Genomic DNA, 14704 nt, shown 5'->3' with positions numbered 1-14704 from the left:
TAACCAGAGGAGATGGGAGCAGAAGAAGGGACTGATCAGTTTTGAGAATGATTTTTAAGAGTAACTGAGCTGGTAAGCAGCTTAACTTCCTGTTGTATTACTTCATGTGAAGATGCTCAGTCAACACAGAGGAGTTTAGCTTTTACTTTTTGGTTGTGTTCTTGGGTTGTGTTTCTTGTTCTGTAAGTAATGAAACACTACTTTGGAAATGAAGGCTGTATTTGTATTTTTCCAAAGAGCTGCCTTACAGCACTTGGCTTCTGGATTTTCACTAACTTAAAAAGTGTTTTTATTTTCTCAAACCTCATCCAGAACCCAGTGCCCAGCAGCTGCCCTGGAAGACACAAAACATAGGGGTAGGGACATTTTCCCCGAGAGAAACAGAGATGTTATGTTAGATTCTTGAGTTGTTTTCTAAGAGTGTGAATATTTTCATTATGTGTTGAAAAAGGTTACATATGTACACTGAGACCTGAGGGCACCTTACCTAAAGGATTGCAGGAATATGGAACAAGCTATTCAGAAATCCCAGCTTTCTTCAAGAAACAGATCAATCAGTAGATCAATACTATCTACCACGGAGACTGAAAAGTCTACTCTTAAAATTCTTAAGAAAAGAGTCATTTTGCTTTTATTCTACAGCGTTTAAACAGTGATGTAAATATTTTATTTCACTCATTCTCAGATAATGTGGTCATTGTTCTAATGGCTATAAATACGTCAGAGAAAAGCAACCTATGTTCAATGCCAATGCTGTAATTCTTTGCTGAACACAGCTCTTTGAATCTGAATTTAATAGTAAGAGAGACAGACCAGAACTATGAGTGAAAATGATGCTGATGATTTAAATGGAGAACAAACTGGAGTTCAAAATCAAGACCAAAAATACATTAGTTCACTACAGATCTATAAGTCACACACTTTTACAGCCTTATGATCAAACCCTGTTCTTTGGCCTCATTATTGGTCAATTGTAAAACCTAACAGAAAGCATACAGGTGGGGTTTGGGTCCAGGCAGTTTTCAAACCATATTCAATATCTTTTCTGCACACTGCAGGAAATACAATCCAGAAGGAGAAAAGACACAAAGTGACAATGAGGAGTGCTGTCACAGCTTTCAGCAGGACAAGAGCAGTGGGAATGCGAGGATGGACAGATGGATCATGATGATGGACTCTAGATCAATGGAGGAGTTTTAATTGTCCTCAGTGCTGGAGACTGCAGGGACTCCTACCTGAACACCTCACTCCAGAATCATAGGCATGAGGATAGCCATACTGTTTCACTTCATCTTTTCGACAATCCGTCAGCGTAGACTCTGACCCTCTGCAGGAAACTTCATCCAGGAGGACTGATCCAGACCCTGGTCCAAAGTGAGCTCCTCCTGGTGCTGAGACAGCAGATCCACAGCCCAGCTGTCTGCACACCACTGCAGCATCATTGAGATCCCATTCATAACTGTTCACTGTCCCCCACTCTCCATCATGATACACCTCCACTGTCCCCTCACAGGGACTGGCACCATTCACCAGCCTCACATCAGCACTGCCTGCAGAGAGAGACAATACTTATCACCATGTCTACAGTATATTTTTATTTATACTGTATTTGAAACAAACCCGTATATTTTATATTAAGGTAACAAAGGTCTATTCCATGCTAAAGGGAAAAGAAAAAGATATGCTTTGGCTGTGCACTGCCTGGAGAGAGAGAAACAAACACTTATCACCACATCTACAAGACATTTTATGTTAAGCCATTTTGGAAACACACCTGGTATTTCTACTTTGTTTTTTTTGTTTGACTGGATGGCTAGACACTCCCATGGAGAACAAGAGAAGTCCACCAGCAGCCATCTCACCTCTCCCTCTACACACCGGTGTCCAGATCCTGTTATATATCTATCTGTCCATATCGCTGTTTGACTGCAGAGGGCCTGGACTTGTGTTCCGCTGTGGTCTCTACTTTAGACAGTGACTGTAATGACTGTGTTCCTGGGTTTCTGGGAGCTGTGGTCAGAAGAGTGGACAGTGTCTCTAATGACTGTGCTCCTGTGGGTTTGGAAGATGTCAGTACTGCAATGGACAGTGGCTTTAATTACTGTATTTCTGATTTTTTTTAGGTGCTGTGGTCAAGTGGTCTGTACATTGGACAGAAGATGTAATGTTTGACCTCAGAGGGCTGGGACTTGCATTCCTGTGTGTCTGGGAGCTGTGGTCAATGTAGTGGGCAGTGTATTCCGGAACCTGTAGTCACTGCAGATGATATTGGCTTTAATGACTGTATGGCTTCAGATCAACAATTTGTGTCTGTGTGTTTCTGTAAACTCTGGTCACTGCAATGGACAGTGTTTGTAATGATTGGGATTTTGGGAACTTTTGTCTCTACATTGGACAGTGGACAGTACAGTGAACAGTGGCTGTAATGAATGTTTCTGGGAGCTGTGGTCAGTACAGTAGACAGTGGCTGTAATGACTTTGTTCCTGGTTTCTGGAAGCTGTGTTCAGTATAGTGGACAGAGGCAGTAATGACTGTGTTCCTGCGTTTCTGGGAGGTATGGTCAGTACGGTGGACAGTGGCTGTAATGATTTTGTTCCTTGATTTCTGGAAGCTGTGGTCAGTACAGTGGACAGTGGCTATAATTATTGTATTTCTGATTTTTTTAGGTGCTGTGGTCAAGTGGCCAGTACATTGGACAGTAGATTTAATGTTCTGCGACTTGTGTTCCTGTGTGTCTGAGAGCTGTGGTCAATGTGGTGGGCAGTGTATTCTGGGATCTATAGGCACTACAGTGGACATTGGCTTTGAAGACTGTATGACTTCGGATCAGCAATTTGTGTCTATGTGTTTCTGCAAGTTGTGGTCACTGCAGTGGACAGTGTTTGTAATGATTGGGATTCTGGGAGCTGTTTTCTCTACATTGGACAATAAGAGTAATGGCCACATGCTTTCAGAGGGCTAGGACTGTGTTCCTGTTTTTCAGGGGGTTTTGGTCACCGCTGTGCTCAGTGTTTGTAATGACTGGGATTCTGGGAGCTGTTTGCACTACAGAGGACTGTAACGGGAGCCAGTCCAGGTATAGTTCAGGACCCTATGCAGACGGTATAATCCGGATGAAAGTGGAGAAGGACAACAGGGAAAAGACACAGAGGATCAGGAAGGGTTGACAGACAGGGGTGCGTGACAGCGGTCAGGAGGGGCGTGGCGATGACAAACAGCTCCAAAACAGTCTAAAATGGGGAAAATCTGGGGCACAGTTCAAAGTCCAAAACTGGGGGATCCATCCAAGATGAAACAGACACAATTAAAAACCGGAATCAGGATCCAGAACGGGATCCGGGACAGGGACAGGAAATAAAACCAGGATGATGAGGCCAGGCGCTCCGAGCCCCGGTCTCAGATGGTCAGGACGCTGTGATGAAGCCTATACCGTTGGGTCTCTCCTGGACCGGGTTTCCGGGTGTCCAGCTCTCAATGCTGAGCCAGTAATAGCGAGAGCACCAGGCTTAAATAAGGAGGGGCAGAACAAGAGACAGGTGCATGTAATGAGCTAAAATACTAAAGAGCCAGAGCACCCCTAAGAGGAGGGATTATGATCGTGACAAGGACAGTGAATGCAATGACTACGCTCCTGGGTTTCTGGATGTGCTGTTCACAATACTGCACACTGGCTGTAATGACTGTACTAGACAGTTACTGTATTGACTGCAAGTCCTGGGACTCGTGTTCCTGTATTATTGGGACCTGTGGTCACTGTAGTGGACAGTGGTTTTAATGAATATGTGAGATAAGATAGTCCAGACTTGTGTCCCTGTGTTTCTGGGAGCTGTGGTCTCTACAGTGGACAGAGGCTGTAATGAGTTCAAAAGACCTGGATTTGTGTTCCTTGGTATCTGCGTGCTCTGGTCACAGTGGTGGGCAGCAGTTTTAAAAACAGTGATCAGTACTTTGTGTCTGTTTTCACTACAGTGCACAGTGAGTGCTAAGACAGTGCTACTGGGTTTCTGGATGTTCTGCTCACTATAGTGCACACTGGCTGTAATCACTCTATGTCTTCTAACTGCTGGGACTTGTGGTCCTGTGTTTCAGGAAGCTGTGGTCACTGCAGTGGTGAGTGACTGCAATGACTGTAGAACATCAGATGGCTGGGACTTCTGGTCCTGGGTTCCAGAATGTTCAGGACTCAACTGGGCAGAGACTTGTACTGACTCTGTGTCTTCCATATCCTGGAACTTGTGCTCATGGGTCTCTGGGAGCTGTGGTCACCACAGTTGTCATTGTGATGACCCTAATGACTGTAATGACTGTAATGGATGTAATGACTATGTTCCTGAGTTTCTGGGAGCTGTGGTCACTACAATGGTCAGTGGGTGTAATGAATGTATGTCTTCACAACCTTGAGGGTTCTGTTCTTCTGTTTCTTGGTGCTTTGTTCTCTGCTCTGGACAGTAGCTGTAAGAACACTGTTCCTGGGTTTCTCTGAGTAGTGGTAGCTACAATGGTCAGTGGCTGTAATGACTGTGTGACTTCAGAGGTCTGAGACTTGTGTTCCTGTGATTCTCCAAGCTGTGGTCACTGTAGTGGTTGACAGGTTGTGCTGAAATGTATGTGAAGTGTATAATCTCATTCTCTTTGTGTAATAAGTGCATGATGTATCTCCAGGATTTACATGTCAACACCTAAATTTAACACATTTGACTGATTAAATTATATTAAAGAAAAATAATTTTGATAAAATAATACCAGATAGGTTCAAGACAAACAACAATACTGACACCCAGTGTATTACTGTGATGTTGTCCTGAGAAACTGCTTAAAAATCAATACCCGAGTCCTGTGGTTACGAATGTCTAATGATTGCCTGTTTAATATTTCAATATTTAATTTGTATTACCCATACTTATATCCTTGCATTTGATAATAATTTCTGATTTCTAATGTACACAGAATAAATAAAAAAACATTCTTATTAAAACTTCTAATATAAAGAAAATTACCACTTTCATTTGTTACTAACCTAAACACAAATTAAATTATTTAGATGTGAAATATCATTCAAATCCTGTATGAATATGAGCCACGACTTCCTGAAGATTTTAAATTCTTCTTGAAGTGCCACAATGTCCTGTAGCTGTTAAATTATTGCTGTTACACTGCAGCTAATAATGGCACACTATCATACTAATAATTGTTCACAATTGATGTTAAAGTCTGTATTTTATAACTTATAAAGCAAAAAAGATTGTAACCTTTATCAAGCTGAAAAGCTTTATCAGGCACAGCAAGCTTGGTCTACGTGAACGAGATAATACCAATATCAATTTTATTTTAACGTTATAAAAACTACAATTTGCCAATTGTCCTATGATTCCAGTATTTTAGATTTTAAAAATGTAATTGTATGTCTTTAAAATGAAGAATTCCCACTCATTACTTCGCATCATATTGGAACACCTTTTCTTAACACTAGAGGAAATACTTGCTTTCACAGCAACTCTCAACGCAACTAAAAGACAGAAGCCTGGACAGTCTGAATACACAAGAGACATAACGGCAGCATTTAAAAAACAGTCTTGTCCAGTCTTTAATAGCACACTTATCTCAATTAGTACATTAATCTGTAATCAGAAAACATCAGTGTTTTAATAATGATACAGAATGTAATACTATATTTCTATATATATATTTCTATTAATAAATCAATCTGTAATAAATTGTGTCTCAGTAATATTCCAGTCTTTAATAAAATATTGATATCTGTTAACACATCAGTCTATAATGATAAAATATCAGTGTCTCAGTAATACTCCAGTCATTAAGAAAATACTGATCACTATTAATACATCAGTCTGCAATAATAAAATATCTGTCTCAGTAATACTCCAGTCTTTAAAAACACACTTATATGTAAGTGCATATAATGCAAGTCTGTAATAATATCATACAGAGGCATCAGAACTGAACACACTAAAACAATACACAAACCCAGGGTAAAGATTTCTAAATCACCCTGTATGATAGTATTAAATAAGTATTTTCTGATTTCATGCAAATGAAAAATTTCTCACATGTTATAGCATATCACCCAAATTATGTATAATTTATATAGAAAGTTTATTTTTAGAGTAACAGATACGTTAAACGACTTTTTAAAAGATTTTATACACTAAATATTTTTACAAATTATCAATAAAGGGTGATAATGACTAACCTCTGCTGTACACAAGGAACGTCAATTAATAAAACCCCAATGCTGTCACAGATCTGTGACCCCAGCTCTCCCAGTGTGTAATAGTGAATTACTGTGTAATATATTACTAACATGTTAATATGAAGTTAACTGACATTTATACTGGAGACATGAATGACTGAAGAGAGACTACTTCCATTCATCAGAGTTATGCTAGTTGCATCCATGGTGTTCTGTATTTTTAAACAATAAAATTACTGTAGGCTGTTATTTATTTTTGAAACTTTCAAGCCCAGAAAAATAAATCATTTAGAACACTTTTTGATAAATTCCCACAATGTTTCAAATTAAAATCTCTCACCTAAGCTAATTTTTACATTTCCTTTTTGCTCTTTATCTATCAAAAACTACAACCTTATGAATAATTTTACATTGATAGAGATTAAATTATTATTAAAACTGATGCTTTTAAAAATACAATTGTTCTAGCAATCAATTATTTTCCTGAGTTTTAAAACCAAAATTAATGTAATGAATTAATTACAATATCAATATAAAGTTTTAATTATAATTTTAATATTTTTACTAAATCACATAGAGCCGAATTCATATAAATTCAAATAAAAATAAGTCAAATAAAATATCCACCTAAAACTCCAATCTCCAACTAAAACTCTTAAGAGCAACCAATTATTCCTCCTCCCTCACAATCCAAGAAAAAAGAAATTACAATATATTTTACATTTTTTGGAATTTTAATAAATTCCATTCTGAATTCAAAATAAAATACAAAGATCTCAAACTAGAACTATTCTAAGCAACCAATTATTTCTCCTCACTTACAAATCAAGAAAAATAAAGTTATAATATACTATATATTTTTTTAATTTTACATCAGTTTACATCAATTTGATTTTTACATCAAAATGTAAATGTAAATTTCTTGCTTCTTTTCCATTTAAACTTAAATTGTTGTTTGTCTGCCTATTGGAGAAGACAAGAGAAGACTGGTCACTTACTGGCTGTGCTGTGCAGCACCAGGACAGCGAGAGAGAAGATGGACAGGCAGCTCTCCATTGTCATCAGGACAGAGCAGCTGAGACCCCTGTCTTCACCCCTGAGCTCACAGGGTAACTGAGCTGCTGTTTCGCACCCCAGACCCCCAGTAACAACACAGCCCCCCGCCCCGCCAATCACACACAGCACTGCCTTTTCAGACTGACAGCAGGAACCTCTCACACAGGCGGGACACCAATCACACAGGGCCCTTTCAGTCTTCTCCATATATATCAGAGCCACATCACTGCTTCCTCTCCCTGAAGACACTCCCAGCAGCGCGGAGAAGAGGAGAGACAGGAGAAGCTCTGTGTCTCACTGGAGGAAACACAGATACAGATACAGACAGCAGGGCTACAGGTGCTGCAGGGGCAGGAAGAGATTAAACTAAAAAAATTGTAGACAAGTATTATATTTTTTAAATCAGTATCAAGATAATCAATTATGTATATATGGTCCTGTAATTCCTGCTGTCTGTATCAGGAAGTGTCTAGTGATTGGTGTCCAGAATGTGGTCCTTTGTGCTTTGCTGTCTGTGTCAGGCAGTGTCCAGTGACTGGTGTCCTGAATATAGTCCTGCGTGCCTTGCTGTCTGTGTCAGGCAGTGTCCAATGACTGGTGTCCTGCAGTGACTCACAGAGTTGTTGTGTCTCCAGACAGAAATGTCTTCTGGTCATGGTCAAGGGCAGTGTGAGGACAGCCTGTGCTCAAGGTGGCAGTGAGGTCATTCAGGTCAGCACAGGAATATGGAGACAAGGTGGACTGAAGAAGAACTGGCTGTCCTGTGACTGTGATCAATAATTTAAATGAAAAAGAAAGAAAAGCCCAGCAGTGATTGTTCCTTATGTACTGAGCCTGTTGGACAGCAGCTCTTCCAGTTGACTCCCTCAGACCCTGAGTCTGTCTCTGTACAGCTACAATCCAAACAGATGTTCCAGCCCCTCCAGTTGTGACCCCAGTGTCTCTTTGTGTGGAGCCGACTGCATGACTGAGACTCTCTAACAGCACAGTGGAGCTGAACTGATACTGATGGACTGATACACCCCAAGTCTGAACAGTGTGAAGGCACAGCCCACATCCTCTTCCTTATTATGATAGGTAGTAGGAGCAGCAGTAAAATATTAGTAGTAGCAGTAGTATCAGTGGCAGCAGCAGTTGTGGTAGCAGTAGTACCAGAATGGAGGCTGACTCTCAGAGCCCAGTGTCAGTATGAGGAGAAGCTCTCAGACCTGACTCCTGCCAGAGCCTCTGAGCCTGAGTGGCCATGAGCCCTGAGCTCCTCAGCAGCTGATTAAAGCCTCCTGTCTCCTGAGGTCACAGTGTGGTTGAACACCTGCGCTGTCTTCCTGCTCCTTCTCTTCTCTCTCCCCTTTCCTGTCTCTCTCGCTGTGTGTGCTCTTATCTGTCCATCTCTCTCTCCTCTTCTCTCACTCTGACAGTCTGTGCAGAGTATCTGAAGGGGTTGTAACATTGATCGGCAAAGGAAAAGACTTCTCAGAGGCAGAATAATAAAAAAAATCTTTATCTCCTCTCAGTCAGATTCACACACAGAGCTCTGGGTCCTTCAGTACTTTACCCAAACTCCTCCCTCCTGAACACACAGAAGCTCATCTCCATCCTTCTCTTTATCCTGACAATCCAGAACCAGAGGACATTGAGACAATCAGTGCTGCTACATGAACAATATCAGACAGAACAGCCTGGACTCAAGTCACATCTCCCCCTTTTCTCCTTCCTCACAGCCTCTTAGAGACAGAGAAGAGCGCCTGGTTCTCCTCTCCATGAACAGGGCTCAGGGGTCACTGATCTGGCAGCTGTGAGCTCTGTTCCAGGTCAGAAGCAAGAAGCTTCTATTAACCCTTTCCAGGCCCTCCAGCCCTTCAGTATTACTGCCCTGATTCATTGTTTTTACTGTAAGTCAGCCTCCATCCCTCTGTCAGAAGTGTTTTACTGAAAATTGAGCAATATGTGATTATCTCTTATTATTATTTTTACTGATTTAATGAACAGCAGTATTGCTAATCTTATAAGTGTAATATGATTATTAGCAGCAGCAGACTGATGGTCTTGTCTACAATAGTGACCAGTTGACCAGTCTGTAGCTCTGAGCAGTGGGACTCAGATCACACAGAAGACCTGTCTGTGTGTTAGTCCACACCAGCCCTGGGATTCAGCGTCTCCCACACGTCTCTCACGGAGTCTTATAAATATACAGTTAAACAGAGTCTGATAACAAATATACAGTTAATTAAATCACCAAACTGAGTGGAAATAAAACCAGGAGATGATGCTCTTCAACCTTAAAAGCGTTTATTACAGGGACTTGTGCCCTTTCTCTTCTGCTCTACCGGAGTATGCTTTACAACGCATTAGTCTGTGAAGTAAACTATTTTTTTTGTTTAATAAATTGTATTCCTCGGTTTGTCGGTCTCCTTCTCCAGCTGTTATGAATCGCCTCTCTTCACAGCCTGGTGTTTTTTCTTTTGGAGATGATACAGTATATCTGTAAGAAAAGCCCCCCGGGCTCCGGACAGGAGTCTCCTCCAGCGGAGACGCGCTTTGCTCTGTCAGAAAGAGCGCTGTGACGTCACAGACACCAGCCAGAGCGCCGGGATCAGAGAGCGAGACCGCGGGAGGAGCGCTGAGAGCACGGAGAGATATTGATAACTTATGTATCGACAACCACTTAATTCAACTAAAAAACCTTAGAATCATCAATTAACTTCACCGATTGGTGAGTACTGATTATTTTCTTTCTTTAAATTCTTTAAATATCTAGAAAAGAGTCAATACAGCCTGTATCGATCAAATACAAATACCAAATGCGTTTAGTGTTCATAATGTTCAATCCCAAATTAAAGAATGATTATTCAAATGATTGTTTAGAAATTGTATTCTAGAGCTTGAAAATTATATTCCAAGTTGATAAATTTGTGTAGGTAACAGTTTAAATGCATTTTTCCACTGTTTACAAATTATAAGTATGGTAACCACGGCGACACGTGCCACTTCACTGTGCCCAGCTAGGTGTCTCGCCTTCGTCACAAAGAGTGGTTTGACGTCACGGACTAATACTAATGCGAGTGTATTCATATTTAATATTAGTGAGAGTACAATCGGTAGCTTTAATATTAATGCTAGTGTTCATGTCAGTATTAATGGTGATTGCGCTTCTGATAGTTTTGATGCCAGTATTCATGTTAATATTAGTTATAATTATAGAGTTACTGTTAGAGTATTTACACTAGTAGTCATGTTCGTTTTAGTGATAGCATTACTGTTATTATTAGTATTAGTAGTGTAGTAGTAGTTTGTGTCAGTGATAATGATAGTGTAATTCTTAGTGATAGTGTTACTGTTTTAATGTTAGTGGCATTTGTGTTAGTGTTAGTTATACTGTATTTGTAGTTATGAGTGTGTGTGTTTTTGTCTGTGTGTGTGTGTTGGTGTGTGTATGTAAGTATTTGTAGTCTATATGTGTGTATGTGAATGTGTGCGAGTATGTGTGTGAGTGTCTGATTGTGTGTATAAATGTATGTCGTGTCTGTGAGTGTGTGTTGTGTCTGTGTGTGTGTCTGTGAATGTGTGTCTGTGAGTGTGTGTAGTGTATGTGTGTGTGTGTAATGTCTGTGTGTGAATATGTGTGGGTGGGTGTCTGTCAGTGTGTGATAATGTGTGTGATTGTGTGGGTGTATATCTGTGGGCTTGGGCTCCACTCGTGTGTCTGACAGAAGTGACCCATCAACAGGTGTTGAGGTCCAGAGTCGCCTGAGAATGGAACCACTTTCTAGATTCCAGACCAACGTCCAGAGAGCTGTGAGTGCTCTGTTTTTATCACTATTACTAGTAATGACAGCAGTATTAGTATTAATATCAGAATTAGTATAAGAATTTGTAGTCATGGTCATAGTAGTAGCAGCAGAAGTAACAACAGTGGTAGTTGGATTATCCAAGCACTTACTCCAGGAACTACAGTATTAAACATTTATACTCTATTTTCCAGGTATGTTTTGTAAAGTGCTTTGATGTTCTGGATTAAAAGGCAAAATATAAGACAAAAATTGATTGATTGATTGATGGACTATGAGAGTGAAGTCTGGTCGAACTTGTTTGTCTAACTGAACTGTCCTGTCCACAGATGTCAACAGAGGTGAACAGAGAAGATGTCCAAACTCACCAGAGACTGGAGACAAGTTTGAGAGTCAGGCCCCAGACCCAGAGAGCTGTGAGTCCACTGCTGGTCTTCTTCATATTGTGATTCTTCCTCTTCTTCCTCATCCTGAAATAAAAGCTCATCGCAGTAGCAGGGCTCTGTTGTCTTCTCTTGAGGAGGAGAAAGACTCTACCTGACAGTGTGTGCATCTGTTAGTGTGTGGGAGTGTGTGTCTGTGGGTGTGTGTGCTTGTGAGTCTAGTCCAGCCCGTGTCTGTAACAGAACTGTGTCTGACATCCCCAGATCAGGAAGGAGGTAACAGGAGACTCAGCCAACACAGGAGCCAAACCCAAGACCCCAAGAAAAGCAAGTCTGCATTATTATTATTATTATTATTATTATTATTATTATTAGTAGTAGTAGTAGTAGTAGTAGTAGTAGTAGTGAGAGGGTGAGTGTGTGTGAGGTTGTGTGTGAGAGAGGGTGAGCATGTCTCAAACTCCATTCCTAGAGGGTCTGGTGAATCATCTGGTTTCCTGCCCAGAGGTTTTGGTTACAAAGTTGATCTAATTTTTTAATTAAACAAAAAATATTCTAATACTGTACCTTTATCCAGACCTTAAATATCCAACTGTGCCTTGAATATTTTGAGTCTTCAACAGTGAGAGACATCAAAATATATTATTAAACACATTATTTCCACATCTTCTTATGAAAATAATTAGATTAATTGTTTAATTGGCTAGCCCCGTTTGGAAAGAAAACCTGGAGATGCACCTGGCTCTCCAGGGATTGTGATTGGGCTTGAGACCCCTGGTCTAGCAGAACTGGCCCCTCAATAGGGATGTTGGGGATCATGAAGCTGGATAGCTGAGGGCTGGACACTGCGTCTGGATCGAGGATGACAGGCCACTGTCATGTAGGGTCATCTTGGCCCATGATGATGATGTGTGTTTGTCTGACTGGCTGGTAACTCTGTTTTCTCCTCCCCAGCACCGCCTGGAGAAACTCACTCAAGTTGAGAGAGGAATGGCCGAGCAGAGAGAAGGGTGTCACACCGAGACCTGGGGCAGATCCCACAGGAACGTGAGTATTGGCTTCAACAACATGGTTGGATAGCTTGTTCCACACACCCACCTCCCTCTACATACAGTAGTGCTTCCTGTCCTGACTGTAGGGTCTCATCCAGCTCTCTCTTAAGATAAGCCACCCTATCGGCTTCAACAACTTGGCTAGACAGCTTGTTCCACACACCCACCCTCCTCTATGTAAAGAATACTGTATTAATACTGTTAGACTAAGAATAAACCTGTACTGAGACACAAACTTGGTTGGCTTCTGCTGGTGAGACTAAAGCAGTCAACTTGCTGACAGGTCTTGACAGAGGTGGATGTGACCCTGAAAGGCCGGAGAGGGGCAACCTATACTGAGGCACTGAGCAAAGATTCTTCCAGTGTAAGACAACCAATGTGTTCTGCTCAGGATGATGATGGTGATGCAGATGGTAGTGTAGATAATGAAGGTGGTTATTATGATGATGTTGATGGAAAGGTGTTGATGATGATGATGGTGGACATGATGATTGTCATGATGAAGAAGGATATGGTGATGAAGATGGTGGAGATCATTTATTAGAAATGTGATGAAGATGATGGTGACGAAGATAGTGGAGATTATAATGGTGGAGGTGTTGATGATGGTGACACAGTCATGCCTGTGTGTGGCTGTGTGTGAAAGGGAAGGTGGGGTTGGATCAGGTCTGCTGCTGTCATCTGATAAGACTGTCAGAGGAAGAGGGAGCAGACTCCCCCTGCGTCTCACCCCGGGCAGCCGAGAGCTGCAAGTCTATGAGCCTGATATGTCTGTGACATCTGTCGAAAGTTTGGTTTCAGCTGCAATGTTGGTGACTGTGATTGCTGGGAGACCAAGGGCAGGGCTTGGTCCTCCTAGAGAAGACCCTCTCAGTTTTCTCTCTGTCCTCCTCATGCCCTCTCTGTGCCCCTGTCCCCTCAGGCCAGCCAGCCAATCACCAGGCAGGAGACCGAGACCCAGCTGTGGAACTACCCTGAGGGCCCGGAGAGGGATCTGCAGAAGGACAGGGCATGGACCTCCTCCTTGGCAGCCCACATACCCCATTGCTCGCCCCCTCACACACCCCCTCACCCACCCCCTGGTACACCCGCTCACCCGGGCCTGACCCCAGCGGCCCTGTGGCGGCTCAGGGAGGGCCTGCAGGTCGAGTTGAAGGGGCTGCTCCAGGAGGAGGAGATACGGGTGCGGACCTGGGCTCAGAACATGATATCATCTATCCAGCTGGACTGCCTGGCGCTGTACAATGAGCTCCTGCCTGACTTTGAATCAGAGGGTGCATACGCGGGATTGGTAAGTATCTTAAACCCCTCCCCCTTGCTTGAATCACACTGAGGTATGCAGGGGCTGGGGCGACTCACCTCTCCAAGACACCTGCGTCATCCCACTCCCATTTCACCTCAACATGGTTCTGAGAAAATCTCCTGTCCCCAAGGGGAGAGAGACAGGAGCCGGGCTGGGCCTCCAGCCCTCTGTTTATTCAAGATTATTGCCTCAGGAGGTGGGTGAGGTGGAAGACACACTATCTACAGATCACCACTAGGGACAGCGTAAAGCAGGGGGTGAGACTCTTGATCATGGATAAGAATAACAGTGGGATGACTCCCCCTCTCTTGACTCACTGCCTACTGATGATGTTATGTCACTCCAGCTCCTCCTCATGGTGGTGTCTGCAGTCAGGCAATTTGGAGAATCGGTGAGGGATGATGATGAATATTCACCTTTCTTGTTCTCCCAGGGCACAGGAATCATGAAGCAGGACAACTATGAGGAGGTGAAAGAGGCACTGAAATCCTACTTCGAAAATACAATGGCCAGGTGTGACTTATCTGAGGTGGACAAGTGCTTCCGCCAGGCTGCAGCTGACCTTGATCTTATTCTGCAGAAGTACCTGGGAGATGTTGTGGCCGAGGTCTGTGAATAGCAGGTTTATTTTGATAAAAGACATTTCTCATCCCCTTCTATTGTTGGTGTCTATTTCATGTAAAGGATTTGACTTGAAAATGAAATGTTTAATCGACTTACAGGGAGTCTTCTTTAAGATGTGTATCGGATAGCTCTCCACTGTCACTTTACTGGACTTTTGAAGTAACCAATCTACAATGAAAATATATACAGCACATCTTAAGGAACATGAAGAGAAATCTGTGTGCTGATTGTCACCAAAAATGTCACAAATTAACCGCCAAACTGTTTAACATGTCCAGCCACCTCT

The 14704-nt window shown here is 42.1% G+C and overlaps 1 protein-coding gene across 3 annotated transcripts; it reads left to right on the top strand.

The window, feature by feature from the left end:
• Positions 1-9898: 9898 nt before the first annotated feature.
• Positions 9899-14448, top strand: LOC148665992 (uncharacterized). 3 transcript variants are annotated; one of them, XM_088631678.1, is made up of 7 exons: positions 9899-9981; positions 10996-11063; positions 11386-11472; positions 11704-11766; positions 12394-12486; positions 13414-13782; positions 14228-14448. In XM_088631678.1, exons 2-7 carry the CDS (start codon positions 11022-11024, stop codon positions 14411-14413), a joined length of 840 nt encoding a protein of 279 aa, XP_088487804.1. In that variant the 5' UTR covers positions 9899-9981; positions 10996-11021; the 3' UTR covers positions 14414-14448. The 3 variants fall into 3 exon arrangements, with proteins under 3 accessions (XP_088487804.1, XP_088487802.1, XP_088487803.1); XM_088631676.1 differs by having other exon boundaries at positions 12394-12510; XM_088631677.1 differs by lacking the exon at positions 9899-9981 and having other exon boundaries at positions 10427-11063; positions 12394-12510.
• Positions 14449-14704: the final 256 nt, after the last annotated feature.

This window comes from Lepisosteus platostomus, chromosome 5 (assembly GCF_059453375.1).
Source record: "Lepisosteus platostomus isolate fLepPlt1 chromosome 5, fLepPlt1.hap1, whole genome shotgun sequence".
Classification (NCBI taxonomy): domain Eukaryota; kingdom Metazoa; phylum Chordata; class Actinopteri; order Semionotiformes; family Lepisosteidae; genus Lepisosteus; species Lepisosteus platostomus.
The sequence above is the reverse complement of the archived record's forward strand: the minus strand, read 5'-3'. Positions and strand labels throughout refer to the sequence as shown.

Excerpts from the sequence above, each read along its gene's own strand:
- LOC148665992 (XM_088631676.1), top strand. The coding sequence starts at position 11,022 with ATGGAACCACTTTCTAGATTCCAGACCAACGTCCAGAGAGCT. Across the intron at positions 11,767-12,393 it reads AACCCAAGACCCCAAGAAAA|CACCGCCTGGAGAAACTCAC; the intron begins GCAAGTCTGCAT and ends TCTCCTCCCCAG. Across the intron at positions 13,783-14,227 it reads AGGGTGCATACGCGGGATTG|GGCACAGGAATCATGAAGCA; the intron begins GTAAGTATCTTA and ends TTGTTCTCCCAG.